At 40.2% G+C, this 24,871-nt stretch overlaps 1 protein-coding gene across 8 annotated transcripts in view; it reads left to right on the top strand.

Annotated features, from left to right (window-relative positions):
- MAST4 (microtubule associated serine/threonine kinase family member 4) overlaps positions 1-24,871 on the top strand; it is a 570,307-nt gene that overhangs the window by 296,966 nt on the left and 248,470 nt on the right. For 3 of the 8 annotated variants that reach the window (XM_040451692.1, XM_040451673.1, XM_040451733.1), the window contains one exon: positions 12,503-12,538. The exons of the other annotated variants lie outside the window; for them this stretch is intronic. In XM_040451692.1, coding sequence (XP_040307626.1) covers positions 12,503-12,538 — 36 coding nt within the window. The remainder of the gene's footprint in view (positions 1-12,502; positions 12,539-24,871) is intronic. 8 annotated transcript variants of the gene reach the window in all.

Genomic DNA, 24,871 nt, shown 5'->3' with positions numbered 1-24,871 from the left:
TACAAAGCAATGTGATTGAAAGTGTCAGAGGGTGTGTACCTTCAAAAAGGCTGTGTTCTTGGAAGAAGGTGCCCGATTGTATTATATCCCCCGCCTCTACTTTGTATGTCTTGAAGCATGATATTCTGAAAATGCATTGCCATCATTCAGGCACTTAGGGATTTATCAGATTTTTTTTTTTTTTTTTAATGTAGTATCGTCTTAAAGGTAATTTTCATGCCTGGAATCATGGTAACTTATGTTTTCTATCCGTAACAGTTAACTCTTCCATAAAACAACACAGAAAATAGGCTTTTCTTTTTATTACTCATTAAAAGCCTAAAACAAGCAAGTTGTACTGTATGCTGTCTAGAAAATAATCCAGTACTCCAGTAATTTGTATTTTATGATCGTTTTCTCAAGAACTAACTTGAAATCTGTGTTGTTTCAAATATGTTTTAAGAGGTTGTGACCATTTTGTGTGTGTGTGGTACAAGGGGCATCAGAGGAGAAGTGAAAGATGCTTTCCAGGCAAGATATTCCTAAATTACCCATGACTCCAAATCAGTTTTCCAGACGCTTTTCCAACTCTTGTTCACCTTCAGAGTCCCAGATGCCGTCTCCACTCTGGCTGCTTAGATAGCTAGACTTGAGCTAGTTGTCTTCTTCCCTTCAAAGAGTACCCATGTGCCGGTGCTTGGTCCTCGATGCTTCCAGCACTTTCCCTTCCTTTCTCCTTGGAACTAAAGCTTTCATACTCTCTGCTCTTTCTCCTCTTAGCAACCTGTCAAGATCTATATATCCTTTGACTAAATCATAATATAATCATAGAACAAAATACTGTACAGCAGGTAGAATGAATGAACTGGAGCATATGTTTCAACACATGTAATTATCAAAAACAGCATGCAGAACAAAAAGGTAAAAGCAAATTGCACAGGCAAGAAAGCGTTTACATTATAAAAATTAAAAATAAGCAAGACAAGACAGTTTACTGTTTGTAGATGCAAACATGTACAATAAAAATATCAAAAAGGCATGGCAACAGATGTACAGTAAAGCTTATCAGTGGAGGAAAAGAAAGAAATGGGATTTGAGGGGCTTCCCCAGGGGCTGTCACATATATGATTAATGTGGTATGTACATGGGTGTTTAGAGTATTCCTTCCACATTTTGATATTCTTAAAATATTTTATTTAAAGTGTTCAGTAATTACATGAAGGTAATAGTCAAGCTGTTTTATCCAGATGTAGAGATTTAAAAATAATTTGAAGAGAAAATTAAGTAACTGTTAAACTATTTTGAATGGAAGGAGAGAGCGTACCTGTATTGATTTTTGTTTTATTGTTGTGTGTGTGTGTGTGTTTTTTTTAAATTCTTTTTTTTATCTATTTTTGAGAAAGATACAAAGGGAAAATGGGAGAGGAGCAGAAACAGAAGGAGACAGAATCCCTATCAGGCTCTGCCTTGTCAGTGCAGAGCCTGATGCAGGGCTCGAACTCATGAATCATGAAATCGTGACCTGAGCCGAAATAAGAGTTGGAGGCTTAACCAACTGAGCCACACAGGCACCCCCTGTTGTTGTGTTTTTTTTTGTGACATGATGAAGACTGGCCCCATTGAGTACGGTTTTACAGTGGTCAGAATATCTGTTGTGGCAGGTACTTCCTGGTTAGTGCCAGAGCAGCATGATAAACTTTGGTACTTGAGCAGGAAAAGAGGAATGTTTTGACATCTAGTTAGAGACCTAGATTTGTTGTCTTCAGTTTTTAGCCTTTTAAGAGAAGTGACTGTTCTTTAATTCCTACAAGGTGCCTAGCACAGTAAGGTGCAGAGTGTGGATGATGGTAGATCTCCCCAGCCAGACTGTGAGTGTCCCAGCTGAGTAAATTGTCCTGCTCTGGGACTCCGTTCCTATCACAGTGTGTTGAGGACTAACAGTGATTCCGTGGCCCATGCCAGATCTTTCTTGGTTTAAATCAGTGTGGAATACATAGGCTCTCTTGACGTTATTTTGTTTTTCTGGTAACAAGGACTCTACACTGTTCATATTTATCAAAGTGCTAATAGTGCCGTGGGGTCCCTTATCTAGTCCTTACCCATATGTACATCTTGGGTCCTGAAATGACTTTTCCAAGTGGAAAAAACTCTCTGGGAGGTGTTTATTTTCAGGGAGGGAAAGTGGTAAAAAGGTAAAAACCCAAGATGTGAGCTAATGGATGGTTAGGAGCAAAACCAAGGTCTCCCTGGCCTCTACCCTTTATTTTGTTTTAAAGACCCCTTTCTGTTTTGTTAATTGTCCAAATAAACAGCTCTGGGGACAGAGAGAGCTTCTTTTTACATGGAATTTCCTGGTGGGGGGAGGTGCTGGAGATTGGCTGGAGCCAGTTCCCTGTCCTCCAATCTTGTTTTTTTAGCTACCTTTCGTATTTCATTATACAGAGAAAGAAACTGAGCTGTGTATTCTAGCAGCTGAAACGTCAGGCAGAAACTCCCCCTCATGGGCACACAAGTCCTGAAAAACAGTGTTTCCGCCTGCTGAGCAGTTGGGAGTATTGAAATTCCTAAAAGACAACTTGGGGATCTTGGTTTATTTTAATTTCTTGATCTAGCAATAATAAATACTAGTATCCAGTAACTGTTCCTCTCTGTAGAGTTTTGTCCCTTCTCCATTAACACTGTGCTTTTGAAAAAAAGTTTTTTAATGTTTATCTATTTTTGAGAGACAGAGCACTAGTGGGGAAGGAGCAGAGAGAGAGGGAGACATAGAATCCGAAGCAGGCTCCGGGCTCCGAGCTGTCAGCACAGAGCCTGACATCGGCTCGAAACCAAGAACTGTGAGATCATGACAGTTGGCAGCTCAACCAGCTGAGCCACCCAGGCGCCCCTCATGCTTTCCTTTTGTTATGTCCTTACTCTGGAGGTAGCCAGAAGTGACTAGGGCTGGGCACTGCATGCCTAGATAGTTGTCTGTTGGCCTCCCCCTTCTTCAGGTCTGCTAGGAAGCCCACCCCCCTAACCTACAAAGAAGACCGGCATCTCAAATACATCTGCCACGGTGCCAGACATCCTAGTACTAGAAATCCATTCAGTTGGATCTTAAAGAGCTTTTCTTTTCAGTGTCTCGTTGACTGGTACATACCTTTGGGCAGCTTGTCACTGAGCTGTGTTTAGCACAGCAGCAGACGGTTCATTAATGGAATGTCTTTCTGGTGGACTGATGGGAGATGAGGCAACCAGAGAGGGGAGCAGCTGTCAAGAACTGTTCTGCCCCACGTGTAGGTTAATAAATGTATCAATGGGTGGCAAACTTACCTCCCTTCTTTCTAATTTTGGCTCTCTTGGGCACGGCAGGAAAGAAATGGAAGATGAGTAAGCAACAGAGGGAGAGTGTTGTCAGAGGGTGGCCAGGATGACAGAAGCCAGAGGACGCTCATGGTTGTCAGAAACCTCTGGGTGGAGCTGGACCTGCTGGATGTAGAAGATGGTTTATCTTACTGTAGATATATTGGACTGAAGGTCCTGGTCTGGTTGGAATTTATCATTTCGAGACAAGCTAGGAAGTGGCCTTCTGTGTCATTGAGTAGCCTTGGGTTGATGTCATTGGGATACATAGAAATGTGTATTTTTTTAAGGTAATTTGTAAAGTGTATATTCTTGAGAGAGAGACAGACCAGGGCACGAGCAGGGGAGGGGCAGGGAAAAGGGAGACACAGAATCTGAAGCAGGCTCTAGGCTCTGAGCTGTCAGCACAGAGCCTGACCAGGGGCTCAAGCTCATGACTTGTGAGATAATGACTTGAGCCGAAGTGAGATGCTTAACTGACTGAGCCACCCAGGCGCCCAAGAAATGTGTAGTTTTTAAAACAGAAGAGTTGTATTCCCCCAGTTGTATTTTAGCCAGAACATACTGCCTTCACGAACTGTTTAGAAAAGTACTCTGAGTAAAATGAGTAGTTTCAGTCTAGAATGCAAGGAGAGGGAATTGCCTTCATTTTACAACCCAGTTGAATTAGATTTGTGGGATTTTCATCAAGGTGAAGGCAGCATTTCCTGAAACAGACGGAAAGGGCTTACTTGGAGAAAAATAAAGGACAGAGTAAAACCACACTTGTATTTGGATAACTTTTAAAATAAATTTAGTTTTCTCTTCAGTACTTTCTTCCCTCCCACCCCCCACCCATATTGAAGCAAGAATTCAGAATATCCCTCGTCAAAGGCGAGTGGAAGTCCAGTGTCCTTTTGAATGTTAGAAACCCAGAAACAAAACGAAGGAAAAATAGAGTGTTGCATCTGAATTAGCATTTAAAGTGGCATGTTTATATAAAAAGAGAATGGTGTAATATATCCTGAGAGTAAAGAGAGGATTTCAGCCTGTGAAAGAATGTCAATTGCATTTATATATTCATTGAATAGCCAGTTTGGTATTTGGCATATGTTTGCAGCGGCTTTTAACATGCATGTATTCATCTTCTGTGAAGTGGGTGGGAGGAGACCTACTGGATAGAAGCAACATAGGATGGATCCTCTTACCTTTGAAACCTTGAGGAAAACCTTAATTTTGCTCCAGGGCAGGAAGGGTTAGGTCCCCCAGGGAGGTTTATGCATTCACATTTCCAAAAACACTTGAGAGTGCAAATTAGAATCTGGAGGAGGGGAAGTGGGGGGGGGGGTTGGGACAGAGCTTATGGACTTTCCACCAGCTGTCAAGGTGAACCTAAAATATCATGTCCAGTTGAGAACAACTGCTCTTAGAGCTTCAGGGTATATGGTGGCAAACTGGGTTTCTGGATGCCCATAAGGCCCAAGGGAATGTTCTCTACTTCACATTTACTAGAATAACTTTTAAGGAAAAATGAGTCAAACAGGACTTTGGAAAGAGTTTTCACTGTGCAATCCTTTTCAGCAAGGCTTGTGTAGGGTGACCCCCTAAGGCCACTTGATGGATGTTTCTCACCAAAAGCCACCTTCTCCAGTCTGTAACTCAGTAGGCATTTCAGAGCCTGGAGTTGAGTCACGTTGCCTGGGTTTCAGTCGGTCTCTACCATTTACTCAGTGCTGTGACCTTCAGACGGTTACTGAGCTTCTAGGTGTCTTTGTTTCCTCATTTGTAAAATTTTTTATTTTCGTTTATTTATTTACTTAGAGAAAGAGCACAAGCCAGGGAGGGCAGAAAGAAAAGGGGAGACAGAGAGAATTCCAAGCAGGCTCTGCACTGTCAGAGCAGAGCCAGATGTGGGGCTTGAACTGAGAAACCATGAGATCTTGACCTGAGCCAAAACCAAGAGTCAGATGCTTAACGAACTGAGCTACCCAGGAGCCCCAGATGGAGAGTGTTTTGAAAATTAAATTAGTTAACATTTGTAAAGTGTTTAAAACAGTGTCTGTCATACTATATTATGTAAGTGTTCTGTGAAACAGAACATACTGGGAATTAAGCCCTCCCTGTACCATCCTCTCCCCCATCTCTTATTTTTGTCCTGTAGAATTAGGCCAGAGACTGCAAAGTAGGCAGAGGAAGTTCCTTTAAAGCCAGATGATTTGCCTAGCATTTTCTAAAAGACTGGTTTCCCCCCCAGTTTTTGTCAATGGTGACATTTTTTTTAAATTTTTTTTTCAACGTTTTTATTTATTTTTGGGACAGAGAGAGACAGAGCATGAACGGGGGAGGGGCAGAGAGAGAGGGAGACACAGAATCGGAAACAGGCTCCAGGCTCCGAGCCATCAGCCCAGAGCCTGACGCGGGGCTCGAACTCCCGGACCGCGAGATCGTGACCTGGCTGAAGCCGGACGCTTAACCGACTGCGCCACCCAGGCACCCCTGAATGGTGACGTTTTAAAGAGGCATTTGGCCCCCATATCCTTGGGTAGGTCTTTCCCCCATATCCCATGATGGTCAAGCCTGGTAACAGGAGGTTTCCAGGTGACTGTGAGGACAGAACACGTACATATTCTGGCTTTATATCATCTGGCTCTGTGGGCACTTTTTGTGCTCAGTGGCCCCTTTTCCAGAATAATCTACCTATCCTTTTTCTCAGTGTAATATACAGATCACTTCTTAAAATTGTGTTTTGGGATAGGCAGGTGTTGAGGAAAATGAAGTTGGGTATTATATATGTCCATATGGAAAATTTTAGTCAGAATTTCATACCTAGAAGAAACTTGTTCCATCATTGAACAGAAATATGATGGAACATACCTTTGAGAAATGTAGAACTAACAACACAGAGGATTTGAGATTTGCTTGTTTTCAGGATAGTTCTGTGAACTGGCACCAGAATTTAGAGTTCCTACACACAGGGACTGGAAGGCAACCTTTCCATTTGAGGAGCATAATACAGTTGAGTTGGAAAGAGATAATCAGCAAGGATGTGGGTGTGCTTTCTTCTGAAAGACATGAATTTTAGCATCAGCATCCACAGTGTGGTTAAAACAAATGGTAGACACCACACAGTATGCTTGACTTCACCGTGCTTGTCATGATTTCTTTGAACATTTTGGAAAGCTTAGCCCCAGCTCTTCCTGAGTGTTCATACTTATACTTAAAGCCGCAACCAAAGGGAAGACCTCCAGGCACATTCCAGATACGCCCGGGTGTGAAGTTTATTCAGACTGATAAGGAGACTAGGGAGAGCCATGCTGGTGGGGTGTGGTAGGCCCAGCCGCAGTAACAGGTGTGCCCATTATCCAGGCAGACATGAGTGGAGCAGCTGAGTTCTGTATTGTCCTCTTTACCCTGGGGTGTGGCAGTGAGTCAGGCCCTCTGAGGGGAGCCTTGGAGAGGTGGGTGGTAGCTGGAAGACTGGGCATGCGTCTTGGTGTTTCACCTTAGAATCTCTGCCCTTTCCTCAGCTGTTCTGACTCCCAAGAATTCAACTCCCTGCTTTTTTTTTTTTTTTTTTTTTTTTTTTTTTTTTTTTTTTTTTTTTTTCTTAGCTCCTTGTGGCAGCTGACTGACCTAATCGGCTGGGGCAAAGTTATTTGAGTGGTCCCTCTGTTTTTCTGAAGTAGGGGTCCCACATGAGAGCACCTTGGTGGGTCAGTTCTTTTATTTGAACACACATGGATTGTCTTTTAACATGTTGTTATGTAAAGTCCCCTCTCCTGGGATGAGTTTGAGGGCTTCTCCATGCTCAAGCTTTGGAACCTAAGATGTGTCCATTGAACATGCCCGCCATTGTACATTTCTCTTCCCATGGTCTTCTGGGATCTTCTTCACCTCCTAAGCCAACCAAGTAACTTGTGATGGGTACCATAAGGAAATTCAATGCAGATAGTTCTGTAAGGAGGGGAGAAGGTTTCATTAAGTATATTCTATGAATTTTATTTGCATGTGAAAATAGGTGACATCAATTTGACCTAGCACAGAAGAATAAATTTTGATTTTTTCCGAAATGAATATGGTAATCATAATAAATTCAAATATGCCTATTATATGGAGGGGAAGATTTTCAAATGCCTTTTTTCTAGAAAGTAAAAACTTTCAAGATATATTTGCATATTTTGTCGATCTTTATGTGAAAGTGTTCTTATTCTGTTAGAAAATATTAGTGTGGCATATGTTTGTGCTCTTGACTATGTAGGAAAAGTGATTTCTAACTTGTGTTGTGTCATCCAGATCAATGAGATTAACATTGGGATGACATTAGCATTGAGTGCCAAACTCTTAATAAACCGTGATTTTCCAATGAAGTATTTTTTTTTTAGTTTATTTATTTTTGAGAGAGAAAGAGAGAGAGCACGCTCACACACAAGTGGGGGAGGGGCAGGGAGAGACAGAATCTGAAGCAGGCTGTGGGCTCTGAGCTGTCTGCACACAGCCGGACACGGGGCTCAAACTTCCGGACCCCAAGATCATGAACTGAGCTGAAGTCAGACACTTAACCAACTGAGCCACCCAGGCGCCCTTAAAATGCAGCCTTATAATGTCATTGTTGGTGGTCGTCTGTGCTTTTCCTTAGGTCAGCTTTGAGGCAGAGCTTATCTTTGGGTTTCTTTTTATTTTTTGAAAACCATTTGCTTTGGGAAGTTGGCACCATATGATATCGTATGTAGCTGCTGTGAAACAAATGATAGCGTTTTGTTGCAGGGACAGTGAGGACCTTCCCCCTGTGTTGGCAGCAGGACAGAGCGAGGGGGTGTTCTCCGTTTCTGAGCTCTCCTTAGCCTCTCTGCTGAGGCACTAAATGGTATTTGCTCTGCATGGAGCACACGAGTGAGTTCACCAGCGGTTTTGCATTTCAGGGTATAAAGTGTAGTGTTTAGTATCTTAACAAATCAAGAATCAATTATCTGGGAGAATAAGCAGAAGGTTTTTTATGTCTAGGATAAATTAGTTTAAATGCTAAAACCAGTCCTTGTGGATTAAAGAAGCACTTGGGAGCAATGGAGTATATTTTAAAAATGCACTTGACATCATATCCTGAAAAGAAATTAATAGATCAGTACATGGGTTTCATGTCTTAAGGGAAAAATGGTGGCTTTTTCTTAGGTGGGATTCCAAAGTATTGCCAATTTGTATGTAAATGCAGTTGATTCTGATAGAATCGTAGGGAAAAATAGTGTCATCAAACATCTGGTTAAAGCTTGCTGCTTAATTATTATCTTTGAGAATTCAGGCCACTTGGCTTTATTCTCATTTTTCTTTCTTTGTTTTTTTTATTGAAAGATGTGGTCAGACTTACCTTGAAAACCACAGGAGGAATAGTGATGGTGGTGATTGTCTCGGGATATACTTAAAAAGAGAATTACAGTGAAGGTAGTGGAAATTGGTACCTCTTGAGGCTCCACCAAATCTCTCCCTGTCCAGCACATACCTTTGGTCCCTGATTTAACACTACCCAGGCTGTATTATGTTAAGTACCCAGGAATTTTGAATTTTATTTGTGTTACTCCACTGCACAATTTTAAACAAAACAAGCACACAAACCCTTCAAAAACACTTCTCATGAAATCCCATGTAGCATGCACCAGTTTCAGCTGTACCCAGAGCAGTAGAGGCCTACATGGTCTACCAGTTAATATTTCCCCCAACAGCTAATAATTCCCCCCTGACATCTTTCAGAAAAATAAAATAGATTTATGGAAGCATAATTGGCATACAGTAAACTGTACTTAATTTAAGGTACAGAATTTCATAAATGTCTTATGTATATACTTGTGAAACCACCACCATATCAAGAGAATGAAGTAGCCATCCTGCCCAGAAGTTTCTTTTTACTGATTTATTACTCCCTGCGTTTTCTCAAATTTTAAATAAATGGAACACTACTGGTGGTACTCTTTTTGGGGGGGAGGGAAATCTCATTTCTTTTACTCAGCTTAATTATTCTGAGATTCATCTATGTTGTAGCATATGTTAATAGTTCATTCCTTATTGCTAAGTAATACCGTATCGAATGGGTACAGTTTGATTATTCACAGTTTGATTAGCCATCCGTTTGTTGATGGACATTTGGGTTGCTTATACTTTGGGGCCATAATAGATAAAACTGCTATATATGATTGGTAAACTTTCTCCCAACTTGTGGCTTGTGTTTTCAGTCTCTTGACAGCATCAGTTGAAGAGCAAATGTTTTCAATTTTATTAAAATTAAAATCTGTATTATCTGTATTATCATTTTTTCCTTCGGTGAATATACTTGTGGTGTTGCATCTAAGCCATCTTTACCTGACCTAGGTCACAATGTTTATAGTTTGGGATTTTACATTAAGTCTGTAATTCCTTTTGAGTTAATTTTGTATATGGGTGAAGCATGGATTGAAGCTCATATTCTTGCAAGTAGTTATCTAATTGTTCCAGCACCATTTGTTGAACAAATGAACCTTTCTCTGCTGAATTGTTTTTTACCTTTGTTGAAAATCACTTGCTCTCACTATATGTGTGTGTCTTTTTGCAGACTTTGTTCTCTCAATGACCTGTTTGTCTTTCCAGCAGTACCACAATGTTTTGATTATTATGGCTTTATAATAAGTATAGATATTAGGTAGTGTTTGTTCTCCATCTTGATTTTTTTCCGGAGTTGTCTCGGCTATTTTAGGTTCTTTAATTTTGGAGTCAGTTTGTCAGTTTCCACAAAAAGAAAAACCTCTTGAGATTTTTATTGGAATTGGATTAAATTTTTATATCAGTTTGAGAAGCTGTGAAAAGTTTTCCAGTGGTTGTTACAGTGGAACTCTGGTCTTAGAGATGGATTAGGAAGAATAAAGTATGAGTTGTTACAGTGTGGAGAGTCTGGGATGGAGTTGTCCCTCAGGATGGACTGATGGAAGAGCTGAGTGGCCCAGCTGTGAGAACTTGAATTGAGGAATGAATGGCTATAAATGAGCACATACTTTGTCGAAAAAAATCCCCTCAAAGAAGCCCGAGAGCAATGGTTGGGTGGTTGCTTCGGGGAGCAGCTCAGGTAATGATTTCAAGGTGAAGTTAGAGGGATCTAGGCACACTTCTTTTGGAAAGAAGTGTGCAATGGAGAGCTCAGGGTCAACATAGTATGGGAGGGAAGGGGAAACACATGAACAGATGAGATTCTAGAACCTCATGTGTGCATGGAAAGCTTATGATGCAGAGGATAGAGGAGTAGCATCATACTGTATGCTTGCTGCAATGACTGAGTCTCACAGAACAATGAAGGTCACTTGTGCACTTGAACTGGTGGTTGGTGTAGAACAGCAGTTCTCAGCCAGGGGGGATTTTGTCCTGTAAGAGGACATTTGACAGTGTGTAGTCACATTTTTGATTGTCACAACTACTGGGCGAGTGGGATTTATCATCTAGTGGGATGCTGCTAAACGTTCTGCAGTGTTCAGGAAAACAGCCCCCAACAAAATCTTATCTCCCCAAAATATCAGTAGTGCTCAAGTTAGGGAGCCCTGGTCTAGAGGGGAAAGACTAGAAAAGAGGGTGGAATAGGAGTGGAACTGATAGATTTCTCTGGCACCTCATGTCCTTACTGTCTTGAGGAGAGGTGCTTATGGACAATTACCCAAGATGATCAGGAATTAGTCTGTGGAAGTCTTCAGAAATGTTTCCAGGAGATATCTAAAAAAAAAAGCTTTACCGAATAAAGCTAGTTTAACAAAAGCATGCCTTGACTACAAATAAATGGAAGAAATGTTGAGCATCTGAGTTAACTTGCTTAAGAAGAAAACATTTGTTTGAACATTGGCCATAGATGAATATCAATTGGGATACCTTTGATTGCAGGTAATAAAAAACCTAACTCAAAGTGGTTGAAAAAATAAAGGAACTTTACCAGCTCACGTAACTAATAGTCCAGGCTTCTGGCAGGGGTTGGTCCAGAGGTTCATGGTTGCCACAGGACCCAATTTCTCCCCCCTTGAGGCTTCCTTCATAGCTCTATGTGGCTGCCAGCAGTTTTCATACTTTTTTCTTATTCATTCCCACCAGGAGATGTTTTTTCTCCTGTCATTGTGAGCTTTTCTTTGAGTAGGCCATCCTAAACTATGTGTCCCCCTTGAATATGGTAATATTAAAACAATTCTTTCACTAGTTTAGACTGGTGCTCTCCAGTATGGCAGCCACTAGCCACATGTAGCTATTGAGATGTTGAAATGTAGCTAGTCCAAGTTGAGATATGAAAAAATGTGGAATAGCTCATTAATAATTTGTGTATTAGCTGGATGTTGAAATGGTGCTATTTGGGGATATTCTGAGTTAGAATGCTAATACATGATTAAAAATACTTTCACCTGTGTCTCTAAAGTTTTTTTACTGTGACTCCTAGAAAATTAAAATTATAGAAGTGGCTCTCAGTTGTAGTTCTTCTCAACAGAACTGGCTTAGACTATTCAGGAGTCCCTGGGAATCCGACCCACCCAAACCACATGGCTAATAGACATATGGGGGAGAGATGGGATGGATATTGGGCAAGCAATTAAACAAGAATACTGTGATGACTGGCATAAGCAAAGAAAGAAATATTTGTTTATTTGCTCCTCTTCACTGAGGATGAATGTGTGGAGACACTGCCCTACTACCGCTAATAAGAGCTAATCATTGTTCCTTAAATGTATTTTTGAAAATTACAAAATTAATAGGGTGCTCCTGGTAAATAGTGAAACAACACAGAAATACACTAAGAGGATGTAAATCATTCCCATCCCTTCTAATCCCTGCCTCCACTTACAACCCTAGGCAGGTGTTGTCAGTCTCGTCTGTATTCCTCTATTCCTTCCTTCATGTACACACGAGTGTTTTCAACTTCATTGTTGTGTTGCTGCTGTTGCTACCGTTTTAAGATGGGATTCTAGCACTTACCCTTCAGTTTGCTTTTCTTACCTCACCAATCTCCTCCAAGTCGGCATCTACAGATTTATCCTGTTCTTTTTAATAATTGCATATTATAGATACATCACATTTCATTTAATCATTTCTCCATCAGTATGCTTTCGTGCTATTTCCTGGCCCCCCTCGTCCTCTACCACACAACAAACAATGCTGCAATCAACATCTTTGTACCTGTGTCCTTACGTACTGGTCCTTTTTTTTTTTTCTTCTATAGGATAGATTCCCAGAAGTGGAATTGCTTGGTCAAACGGTATGTGTATTTTTAATTTTCACAGATAAAGCTAAATTAGTTTCCTCGAAGGAATAGCCAATCATATTTGCACGTAACAGTGCCCATTTCTGACATTCTCATCAGCATTAGATGTCACTGCTCCTTTTGATGCTTACCAATCTCATTATCCCTGGTCATTCATTTACATTTTCTTCACTCTTGTGGCTGTTGAGAATATTTTCATGTGTTTAGTATCCATGTGAATTTTCCCTTTCTTCACTGCATATTCATTTCCACTGTCCATTTTTCTGCTTGGTTGTGTTTTTCTTTCACATATTCTGGGAGCTGCAGTGTCTTAGAAATGTTAATCGTTTGTTAGATGTGTGCAAATATATCTTTACAGTTCTTGTCTCTGTGTGTGTTGTCTTTTGCCAAATGAAAATTGTTAATTATTAATTAATCAAATATGTCTGTCTTTTGCTTTATTGCTTCTGAGATAATCTGTTTTGCTCGGGGTGGTGTATCCATCTCAAGGTCATATAAATATTTTCTTACATTTTCTCCCCAAGTTTTAAAACATTCAAGTCTTACTGCAATGTTAAGTTTTGCACATGATATGAGGTAGGATTGTCTTTATTAATTTCTCGTTATTACAAGAACCTTTATCATGGGGTTGAAATGTTATTCTTGTCACATATAAAGATGCCATATGTATTTGGATCTATTTCTGGACTCCGTGTTCTGATCCCTATCTATTTCTGGGCCAACACCGTTCTGCTTTGAATGCAGTGGCTTTCTAGTGAGTTCTAATGCCTGGTAAGTTCTTCACTCGTCTTAACACTTTTCACTGTTGTTTTTAGCCATTTTTTTTTTTTTCGTATTGTGGTTAAAATAAATTTAAGACTTAATGTTGGGGGGGTTTATCTCAAATGTTTTGAATATAAAAGGTAATATAATAATATATGATAGATACAATTTAAAAATTAATAATTCTCAGTTTGTGGATCTCTTTGCTTACTGTTCCTAATTGGAAGATATTTACTGATAAACAGAGGCCTTATTTTGTCTGTGAATTGATTCTTCGTATGTGATTTCACGTTGTCTCTCTCATAATTGTACAGCTACCATAAGATGGAGAAATGGGGGTTGTAGACATGCTATGTTGCAATCTATCAAAAAAATAGATTGTCGCATTAAAGATAAAATGATTAATGTTTTCAGTGACTGTGACCTTATAACACTTTATATTTCTGTTTATACGCCGAACTGTAGAATACACTCATACCTGGATTGGTTGATGGGTACATCAATAATGTAAACAAAGAACCGTAGGCATGCATATCAAACCATGTATTTTGTGATCTTTTGTGATTTGATTCTTCTAAAACTTTAATCTTGACATAAGAAATTGTCACACTTGAAGTGTTGGGTAATGTCTCATGTTTTACATGTTTTTGATAATTCTTAGCTTTGTGTTAATGTGTTATTAACTTAATTGTGTTCACTGATATTCTCAATTGCCTTGTGGAAACTTTACTCATAATATTAAATCACTAAATACCTTTGGTTTTTCTAATGGCGTTTGAAAATATTGTAGCTAAACACTAAAACTGCCTGTGATTAAAAATAATCATAACATAGATAGATACATATACAAATACACATAAGGTTGTATTTTGCTTATGAAAGTAAAGGGACATTCCCATATAGGTTCCATGCATGTTTACTTGGTTTATTAGAAAAAAAAAAAACACATTAGTTCTGTAGCCAAAAATGAAATGGTAAAATAATTAATGTATTGTGATTATTATTGAATGAAATACTTGGAAAAAATACAATTATGTTTTAAAAAAATGAGATTCCTTGTACTTTTAATGGTATTATAATTCAAATAAATGAATTGGTATGGCAATTTTTGGCATGCGTATGAATATTAAAGACAGTAATTTAGAAAAGAGAGGGGGAATTTATTTAAATTATTCACATTGAGACCAAAAAAAGGACTTAGTTAAACCATCTGTGTGAACTTAGACTCTTCATTAAATCATAGCCAAATATAATTTTTCCCCTCTGTTCTAAAGAAGGTAATGAACAGTTAGCTCCTGGCTTCCCTCCAGCTCAGATATCCAGTACCATCCTACACACTCCCCACGTAGCCTGATTCTGGCCACTAATATTACTTTCCACTAAAGGTCAGCAAGACTTTTCTAGGAACATAACTAGATGCCATGATTAGTAGGGAAAATTTTGTTAGTTTCAGATTGGGTTTGTTTGTTTTTGTTTTGTGCTGAAGATCAAGGATGCTTTCTTTTTTTTTTTTTTTTTTTAATTTTTTTTTTTTCAACGTTTGTTTATTTTTGGGACAGAGAGAGACAGAGCATGAACAGGGGAGGGGCAGAGAGAGAGAGGGAGACACAGAATCGGAAACAGGCTCCAGGCTCTGAGCCATCAGCCCAGAGCCCGACGCGGGGCTCGAACTCACGGACCGCGAGATCGTGACCTGGCTGAAGTCGGACGCTTAACCGACTGCGCCACCCAGGCGCCCCCAAGGATGCTTTCAATAGTGTGTGGAGCTTGAGCTGTTAAGGTCAGATGAACCAAACTCAAGGAACTCCTTCTGCAAACCCACAGTGGAAATTTAAGTGACAGAGGAAATGGTAATGACAAGCCATTGAAAAAGTTCAGCTTACCAAAAGCCAAGGGCAGATCTTATTCTGTCATAGGTGACAAATGATAGAAACTCTGCTAAATAAAAGGCATATCATGTTTCTGGTGTTTTCAAATAAGCCATATTTTGATCTGAACTCAGATTCCATTTCCTGTACTCAAGTTTTAATCAGGATCAACACTGACAGTTGATAAACATAAATACAAAAAGATATAAGTAGGGTATATTTTAACTATAATCATGTATGTAAATTCTACATTGTTAATTTTAAAATAAAATTGTTTTTAAATATATGTAGGCTATTTCAGGAACTGAAAATAACAGTAGAAAACAATAAATAAGGGTATCGTAAGAATAATAAAGGAATTTTATTTATTTATTTATTTATTTATTTATTTATTTATTTTCAACGTTTATTTATTTTTGGGACAGAGAGAGACAGAGCGTGAACGGGCTAGGGGCAGAGAGAGAGGGAGACACAGAATCGGAAACAGGCTCCAGGCTCTGAGCCATCAGCCCAGAGCCCGACGCGGGGCTCGAACTCACGGACCGTGAGATCGTGACCTGGTTGAAGTCGGACGCTTAACCGACTGCGCCACCCAGGTGCCCCAAGGAATTTTTTTTAAACAAATAATGTCAAACATTTAAGACTTTAACTTGCTCCACAGCTGCTTGATCCTAGAGACTCTGGAAGATGTGTTTAAAGTAGGAGAGAGGGGCACCTGGGTGGGTCAGTCAGTTAAATGTCCAAGTCTTGATTTTGGCTGATGTCATGATCTCACGGTTCGTGAGTTTGAGCCCCGTGGGGGGCTCTGTGCTGACAGTGAGGAGCGTGCTTGGGATTCTCTCTTTCCCTCTCTTTCTGCCCCTCCCCTGCTCTTGCACACTGGTGTATGCCTTCTCTGCCTCTAAGAATAGATAAGCATTGGAAAAAAAAAAAAAGCATAGACAACTTCTCTGTTTTTGTCAAACAAATAAACCTGACCATCTGTGGTCAGAGGTTGGAGTGACTACAGGAGTCCACAGGTGGTGATAAACAGAGTTTTTTGTTCTTGAAGCCAGAAAACCTGCAGTTGCTACAGTGTACTAACATGTTCAAAACACCATTGCAACCAGAGGACTTGAAGTCCTGCACAGAGAAGGGACTGGAGGAATGTAGGGGGAAATACCCCAAATCCACCACAGGGAATAGAAATCGATGTCTGTGTTGATGTAAATGAATCAACTAAGCGTACATTGAGTCTCTGCCCTTTACATAAAGATACTAAGGAAATGATGATATTACCATGCTGACTCAACAACAGTAATATACCTCCCAAAATGTTTCAGGTATTAGGTTCAAAGCATTTTTCCTGAAGGCTAGGGACATCATTCCTGGCCCTGATGAGATGAGGTAAACTGGAACCCACCTTAATAGGCATTCTTAGTCTGGGTCAAGCTAAAGTCAAACAGGCTTATGAGATACTACACTTTTGTACAGTGAAAAAATCTGAACTACCAACTAAAATTGGATCAAGGTGAATATTTTGTGCAGATGATCCATTTAAGATTGGTAAAGGTTGCCTCCAAATGACCAAGGTAAAATATAACTTCACTTAACACTGTAGTAATTTAATACCAGTCCCTTGTTCTTACTGAAATTGTTACCCTCACTGAATATCACTTTTGTGTGTTTGGCATCATCTGAAATTGTCTCAAAGTAGAATATCACCAACGTCTCGTCTCTGTTTTGCTTGAACGTACCACTAGAATATGTTAAGCCTTCTACACATAGAGGTCGAACAAATACCTATAGAACAGATCCGCTGTAAGTGTGGGACTTCTGTAGTGCTTCTCTTTTAAACAGGTCTGTTGGTAGTAAAGTGTAGTATCATCAGAGAAGATTTATTTCTTTTGGAGTGAGATCCCATCCTGTCCCTGGGCTGATGGCAGAAATTATAAATCAGCTGTAATTGTGATGTAAGCACTTGACTTTTCTGCTGTCAGGGTGTCTGTCCATTAAAAATTGTGTCGAGGCTGCTCCGTTCATTCAGGCAAAGCCACTGGGTCAGTAGTCAATGACCGTTATTCTCTGTGCCTTAAAGAGGAATATAGCTGCTTCTTTGGGGAAACCTTTTGTGAGCTGGGGATGTGTACTGCCAGCTACCTTGACCTCCCAGGTTATGTTATGGCAAAGGACAACTTTTTAAAATGATACATTAAATTTGACCCCTAGTTATTTGTTATACATCTAAATGTTGAAATGTCAGTCTCCTTGAGTTTTTGTTGTCATTTCTGCTACCATCCAAATTCTAACAAATGAAATAACTATTTGGAAGAAAAAAAAAAGATGAAGAACCACTGGTACCCTATCCTACTATTTGATTTTTCAAAGACCCTCTCCTACTATTGGATTTTTCTCTTACAAACGGGTAGGACTATTGAAATATATGTGTAGAAAACTTCAAAAGTGAACCTGTCAAAGCAGTGGAATGTAAAGATATTTTGAATATAATTGCAGTGAAAAGAATATATATAATTGCAGTTGTATTCAGTAGTAGAAAAAAAAATCAAAGCATTTCTCCTTAATGCCATCCCGAGGTGTGGAATATGTTGTAAGAATGTGTAGAATATTCACACGAAGGAGCATATCTCAGCATTCTCCAATTTAAGATAGCACATGTCCCCCAACCTTTAATTTATCTGACCAGGTCTCCACCAGATCTGTTAAGGCCCCTTCATTTTCATCTTCTTAGACATCCAGCCATGGAGCATAAGATCACATTTGTAGGGACACTGTGACTGAACAAATATTTTCCTTTACATGGTGCTTTCAGAAGAATCCTTTTATCTTCTAGAGGGCTCCTTGGATATCTGGACAATGAAGAATCTTAGCAAGCTGTTTCTATACCAGAACCCTTGGAGCTTAACACACTTTGAACTAGATTGCTCCCCATTGCAGGGCCACAATAAAAAGTGGGGTTTTTCATAGTCCTTGCATTGATGTTTGCAAAGCCAGATGGCTTTGTAAAATGAGCCCCAAAGCAGTATAACTGATTAAAAGAAATGCCAGGTAGTTGAAGGCTTTCGTACCCAACGTGAGCCTGGCAGAAAGAATTGTTCTCTTGAGGTACATTAATATTGGGCAATCTCACTCCCATCTTTAGGGGTCAGCCAATGACAATTGAGACAGGTGTTGGCAGCAGGAGCCTTAAAAATGAAGGCTGGAAAAAATATCTCTAGCCAGCCATGGGGAGACCTGCCTCAAAAAGAAATGAAGCAGACCAGTGACGAAGTGCTTTGAGGGTTAGAGGTGCTTTGCGAGGTTGTAGCTCACCCACTTTGAGTTTTTCTCTCATTCTTGGCTTGTATGTACTGTATCCTAAGTCTGCATGTGCCTGAAACCCTAAAGGTTCCATTGCCTCACATCTCAGGGCTGCTGTCATCCTGCTTCTCTGTCAATGACTCTGTTGAGGATGCCGGCGCTCCCGCTTTTTTTTTGTTGCCCGTATAGAAATCATTCTGCTCATGCCTGTAACCCTGAGCACTGACCTTAACCTAAGAGCACAGTCATCTATTTCAGGTTGTTTGGTGGAAGACTGATGGAATCTGGCCTTGTAGGTAGAGGCATTCTGGGATGTAACAAATTGTTCTCCGGCTTCATAACCCACCATCTGATGATTGGGAAATGGGGTTCAGAGCAGAAGCAAGCTCTAAGATGAGCTTTAAAAACCTGTCATAAAAAGAGGTAGCTGGCCCTGAGTCTAGTTTTTCCATCTTCAGAAAACACTTTAATCCTGCAATGTATGTTATATGATAGAGGCTTGAAAACCAGACCGTGTCGCTTTTCCATTTCCTCCCTGCATCTCATTGACGCATCAGACTTGGTGCTGATGGGCTGACAGGGCAGCGATGGGACTGCTGTTCCATTGAAACATCTAATTTCTGAAGGGTTCGTATATTTTAATCTCTCAGAACTTCTGTGGGTCCTTTTAAAGAGGGAAATAATTCAAACCTGGAGGCGTTTTCAAGAATTGTTTTTTTGGAATACACTGATAGGTGTATTCCTATTGTCAATTTTTTTGAGTAATAATGTATAATTTATAGTATCTGAATGAGTTGCAGCCCATTGGTTTTTGTAGAAAATAATTTAATACTTGTATCAATCACACAGGTGGCCATTGTAAAACTAGAAAGTACAGCCTGGAGAAAATGCATTCAAAATTACCCCTGATCACTTAAAGAAAAGAGATTTGAAAAAGCAGAGAATATAGCTTTTGCTTGTGTCTTTTGATGCATTAAATAATTTTTCCTGTAGGTATTTACAATGTTACAGTCTCCTAGCATTTAAGAAGTGGAGTAGCGTTTTATTTTATTGTGAAAAGTCTTAGATCACAAAGCATTTATCGTTTGTCCTCATCATTTCCATTGTAGAAAGAGAAGTATAAAGGATAAAAGTTTCCATCCATAGTCTCACCATGTAAAGATAGTCCCCTTAAGCATTTTAGTATATTTCTCTTCAGGCTCTTGTTAAACTCCTCATTACTTGATGATTATTGATTCTTAGTGCATGTTTTCTTTCCAGCTAGGAAGTACTTTTTGGGGCTGACCAGTTGTATATGAGCTGAGTACTCTGCCCACGATATTTACTGTGCCTCTTAACAGAAATAGCAATGAGGGTGGAGTGCTGGACCATTTCTAATGGTCACGTCTAATAGTCATTCAGAGAACTGAGGCATTTCCTTATTTTCAGTCATTCATTGTATAAAATTCCAAAAGCTAACATTTTTTTTTTCCCCTACAGCTGTTGACAATATTTGTTTAGGCTCAAGGAAGCTTTTACTTTTTATGTGCAGCAAATCGCTTCTCACAACACATTTTAATAGGTTCCAGCAGTCAACAAAGAGATGATATATTCATTTAGGGAATAAAACAGATTTTCTTTGTTTTGCTCTAACACTTGGGGTTTTATAAGATTTTCCCAGCAACTAGCACTGGAGCCGTTTGTAGCCAAGTTGTGGTTGGTGCAGTGATTTATCGATCAGGGAGGGTTTCCCAGAGTTGGTCGGAATAGATGATTACTGTAACTCTGTACATGCTAGCCTGCTGGAACACAGGCTCCCTGGGTCCAGGAGATTTGTCTCCCTGCTGTATGCTCTGTGCCTAGAACCATGCCTGGCAGGTAACGGTTGTTCTACAAATATTTGTAGAATATTCTTTTGTGTTTTTATAGCCCACATTTCCCCTACTGCTTAACAAACCCTCTCATTGGCTCACCCATTACTTAAGTTATTCCAACTTTTAATAAGAATGTCATGTGCTCCATGTAGGATGGTAAATGTTGGGTCCTCAACTTCATGTATTTATGTCTAGTGAAATTGTTATTTCATTTTTTGCATTTAAGTCTTTTATGAAAACAGATGAAAGTGATAGATTTGTTGCTGATTGGTATTTTAATGTTTTTCTAGTCCTGTGTATAAAGAGCTACAATATAAATATTCTTTAATGTTTATTTATTTTGAGAGAGAGATAGCACACAAGTGGGGGGGGGGCAGAGAGACTCCCAAGCAGCCTGGGTGAAGGGCTCCATCTCACGCGAGATTAGGACCTAAGCAGAAACCAAGAGGGGGGCTCTCAACTACAGAGCCACCCAGGTGCCTCCAATATAAATTTAATATTATCCTGCATTCTAAATTACCCATTTTGGTTTTGTTGTCAAGGAGAATTTTAAGCATAGGTGATGTACATTTCCATTTACCAATCTGAATTGAATGCCAGAAATAGATACCTATTGAAAGTATGCTTCTGTTGGTCTGCCTTGATTTCCCTGTATCACAGCTTTACTGGGAGGAGGGAACAGGTAACACAGGTGAATAAAATAGACACTAGTTGATAGGAATAAAATAAGCTATTCACAGTCATTACTCCCATCCTTTTGAATACATTTATCTGAAAATTAATATTTTGATAGATGAGAGAAAAAAACAAAAGAGATAGGAGGAAAAAAATAACCAATGGGTCTGTGGCCAAAGAGCACCATCATCATTTCAGGTGGGCTGCTGTGTGTGTGTGTGTGTGTGTGTGTGTGTGTGTGTGTGTGTGTTTATTTCTGAGAGAGAGAGAGAGAGAGAGAGAGAGAGAGAGAGAGATTTCTGAGAGAGAGAGAGAGAGACAGGGGCAGAGAGAGAGAGAGGGAGACACAGAATTTGAAGCAGGCTCCAGGCTCCGAGCTGCCAGCACATAGCCCAATGCTATGGCTCAAACTCATGGACTGTGAGATCATGACCTGAGCTGAAGTCAGACGTTCAACTGACTGAGCCACCCTGCTGCCGCTAGGTGGGCTCTTTGTGTAGTAAAAGTGTAAAGGCACATTTGAGACTAATAAAGACTAAATTCATGGTGGTGGTTACCTCTTGGGGGAGAGAGAGGAACCAAGATCATGGAGGGGGGTGGGGGCTTCAACAGTGTTTATTTTTGACATATAAAATTGAGTAGCGGATACACAGATGGGTGTTCATTTTGCTAATCCCCTAGTTTCTTCTTCACCAGAAGTAGAGAAACCTATGTAAGAGATCTTGACAGCTAGAATACATTTAGATATTTGAACTTGCTGAATCATGAGAAGTGAATGATTATCATGCCTCCTCTGCATAATCATTTACTCGTATTTTTCATTGACTGAGATGCTTCTCTTTCCGCAGAAGCCTCTAGCAGCTGCCTATTGGTGTAGTTCTATCACATGCAGACTTTGAAAGAGAGGTATCCAACTTGGCAGTGTCTGACTTGTCGATGTCTTGGTCACAGTGGTAGACGATCCTTGTTAGGGTGGAGGGTGCTGTGGCTTCCCCTCATTCTCACTCTGGCTGTTGGTGAATATTCCTGAACTACCCCTCAAACATGCTTGGCAGGAACCTCAGTTATATAAATGATGGTTATAGACAATGATGGGCCTTGAGAAGTCACTTGAGGCATTACGCTTGAAAGAAAGGGAGCTAGAGGCTAGAAGTTGGAGATGAAGAGGTCAGTGGGGCTGGATCTTCATGAGGTCTGTGGGGGAGCATCTATCTGTTCCAGGACTTTCTCCCAGATTCTAGTGGTTTTCTGGCACTCTTGGACAGTCTCTGGCTTGTAGATGCTTCGCCTTGATTTCTGCCTCCATTGTCCCATGGCATTCCTCCTGTGTGCATGACTCTGTGTCCAAGCCTTGCCCTTTCATAGAGACATATTCCTTGGACTGGGGGCCCACCCTAATGACCTCATCTTAACTTGATCATCTGCAGAGACCCTATTTCCAAGTAAGGTCACATTCACAGGTACTGAGGGTTCAGACGTAAGTATTTTTTGAGGTGCATAGTTCAATTAGAAAAGCCCCTTCGTTCTCATTCCCTATGCTCAGATGTGAAAAGCAGATTCCACCTGCCAGTAGATGTTGTCCAGCTCAAGCTTGTTGTAGTCTGTGCAACGCCCCCTTCACTGAACTACTCTGGATGGACCACCACGGGGATAAGACAAGTTACTTGTTACCAAGAGAGCTATTGAAAAGTGCACTTGCCAGAGAACAAAGCCAGAAAGAAATAGGAGTTGGTCCTTGCTCTTTTTCTTTCTGTCCAGGCTCTTCTGCACACCTCATTAGAGCAAAGAGTAATCTATCGAAATCTAATCAATTTCACTTTAGGTGATGGCAAATGAATACTATTTCTGCTACCTTACCTGTGAAGTGGTCCTCTGTGGATAAACCTGGAAACCTCCCACTATTCTTAACATTGTTTTTTCTGAGAGTTGTGATCTACTGTCTTCACTTTAAAGATGCACCTTTAGATCACAGCCTCAAATGTTGTTAAGATAAACTGGGGAAATGGATCTGGCCAGGACTGGAGGCCACAGTAGCTTTCTCCCTCCCATGTCAGGGTACTTGGAGCAAGATGCAGAGGGACGCTCAGAGCAAGTGTGCTCTTCCCTTCTAGAAGGCTGCCATCCTTGGCAGTGATGTCTGGTGAGTAAGGCTGGACTGGACCTTCAGGTGCTTGAAGGATTCCCTTTAGACAAGGCTCATGCCCAGAACTGGAACGGGCAGAGACACAGAGACATCCATCTGTATACACAGTATCCATGATTCTCTTTTGGTTTACTGATAAAATTCTGATTTTTGTCATGGTTGTAATGTGCTCAATTAAAAGATATAACCTACGAGCCTTTTTCCTTCACACCTAGGTAGAGTTATGATATTACATTTTGGCCAATGAGAGCTAAGTAAAAGTTGCTCAAAGGATAGACAGTCCTGTAACCGTTGTGGTCCATGAGGTGACCATGAGGATAGACTACCAAGGATGGTTGAACTGAAAGGTAGAAGTGGCTTGAGTCTGTTGATTTGATCCCATGACACCAAGACTAGATTCCCTGCTTCTGAACCTCTTTTACATATGAAAGCAGTAAGCTATTTTAAGGTACATTTTTGGGTTACCACTTATATGCAGCTACACCTAATTGTAACTGGTCCAGAGATCTCCACAAGAACCCCAATCACTGCTCCTTTAGAGTGTACGGTATATCAGAAAGAAAAGACTGGTGAAATGAAGTAAATGAAGTAAAATGACAAATAAAATGAACAAAATTTCTTCCCAAGACCTAAAGATGATCTTGTCTGTTGTGCCCCATGACATTTTTTCCCCAAGGCATCTTTTATGTGAGATAGAAGACTCTGAAACTGTGTCCTCTTTAACTGCTCCCTTATTTACTCAGAACTCTGTTTCCTAAGAGTGTAGACAGTCATTCCCATTTTTTGCCAGCCAACATTGACATTGAGCAGTACCTCCATCTCGGTGGTACTGCACTGTTTTGAGTATTACTGCTTTTACCGTTGTTTTAGAAAGTTGAATAGAAAACAGAAGAGAATGTGCTGATACCAGGGATGAGAAGTGTAGCTCTCATAAATTTAATACCCCTGATACCAGGGGGGAATTATTTGGCTTTCCAGAAAGGATCAATATTTAGATTCAATCATACATTGTACTTGGGCTGCTGGTGTGTGCAGTTGAGAGCAAACGAAGAGAACAAAATAAAAGACTGTGGACAGATTGGGAGTGTATCAATGAGGAATGATAAGACAATTTGAAACTTTTTTTTTCTCTCTCTCTCAGGTAATGAAAAATTTCCTCACAATATGTATATGACTCTTTGACATATATTTTTTTTTTTTTTAGGAATGTATGAAGCAGGAAAGTAGAGAATTGCTTTTATAGGTGGGTTCATTATCTTTTTAGCATCTGATTCTCTGATAGAATGTAGTGAATTGGGAGGAAGCCGGGATGAGTGAGGCTGCTTTGGGACTTCACAATCGCCTCCTGTGAGGAGGGACAGTAGGCATTTACAGAGCTGCTATGGCAGACAGAAGGTTGAAGACCTGATATTATGGGCAAGACCCACTCTATGCTGCTGAGTAGGATAAAGCAAGGTTTTTCCAAAGCTTTCTTTATCCATCTTGAGTTCCTCGTGTTTCTCTACATCTCTGGATTCATAGCTCTCCCCTAGACATGAAGATTTTCATGCAGGTCTGGGTTTAGGGGAAACAGCTTCTACTTGATCTCTAACTAGGCAAGGTCATTTTCTGAATGTCTTCTTTAAAGTCACAATGATGTGAGACCCTAGAAAGTAGCTATGACTTGAGGAACTTAGAAGACAATGCTGTCCATTTGTGCTGAAAGTATACAAAATGTCACATTTTCTCA

Source organism: Herpailurus yagouaroundi, unplaced genomic scaffold (genome assembly GCF_014898765.1).
Source record: "Herpailurus yagouaroundi ecotype Mexico unplaced genomic scaffold, PumYag 29, whole genome shotgun sequence".
In the NCBI taxonomy this organism is placed as follows: Eukaryota; Metazoa; Chordata; class Mammalia; order Carnivora; family Felidae; genus Herpailurus; species Herpailurus yagouaroundi.
Note: the sequence above shows the minus strand (reverse complement) of the source record. Positions and strands in the feature narration are given on the sequence as shown.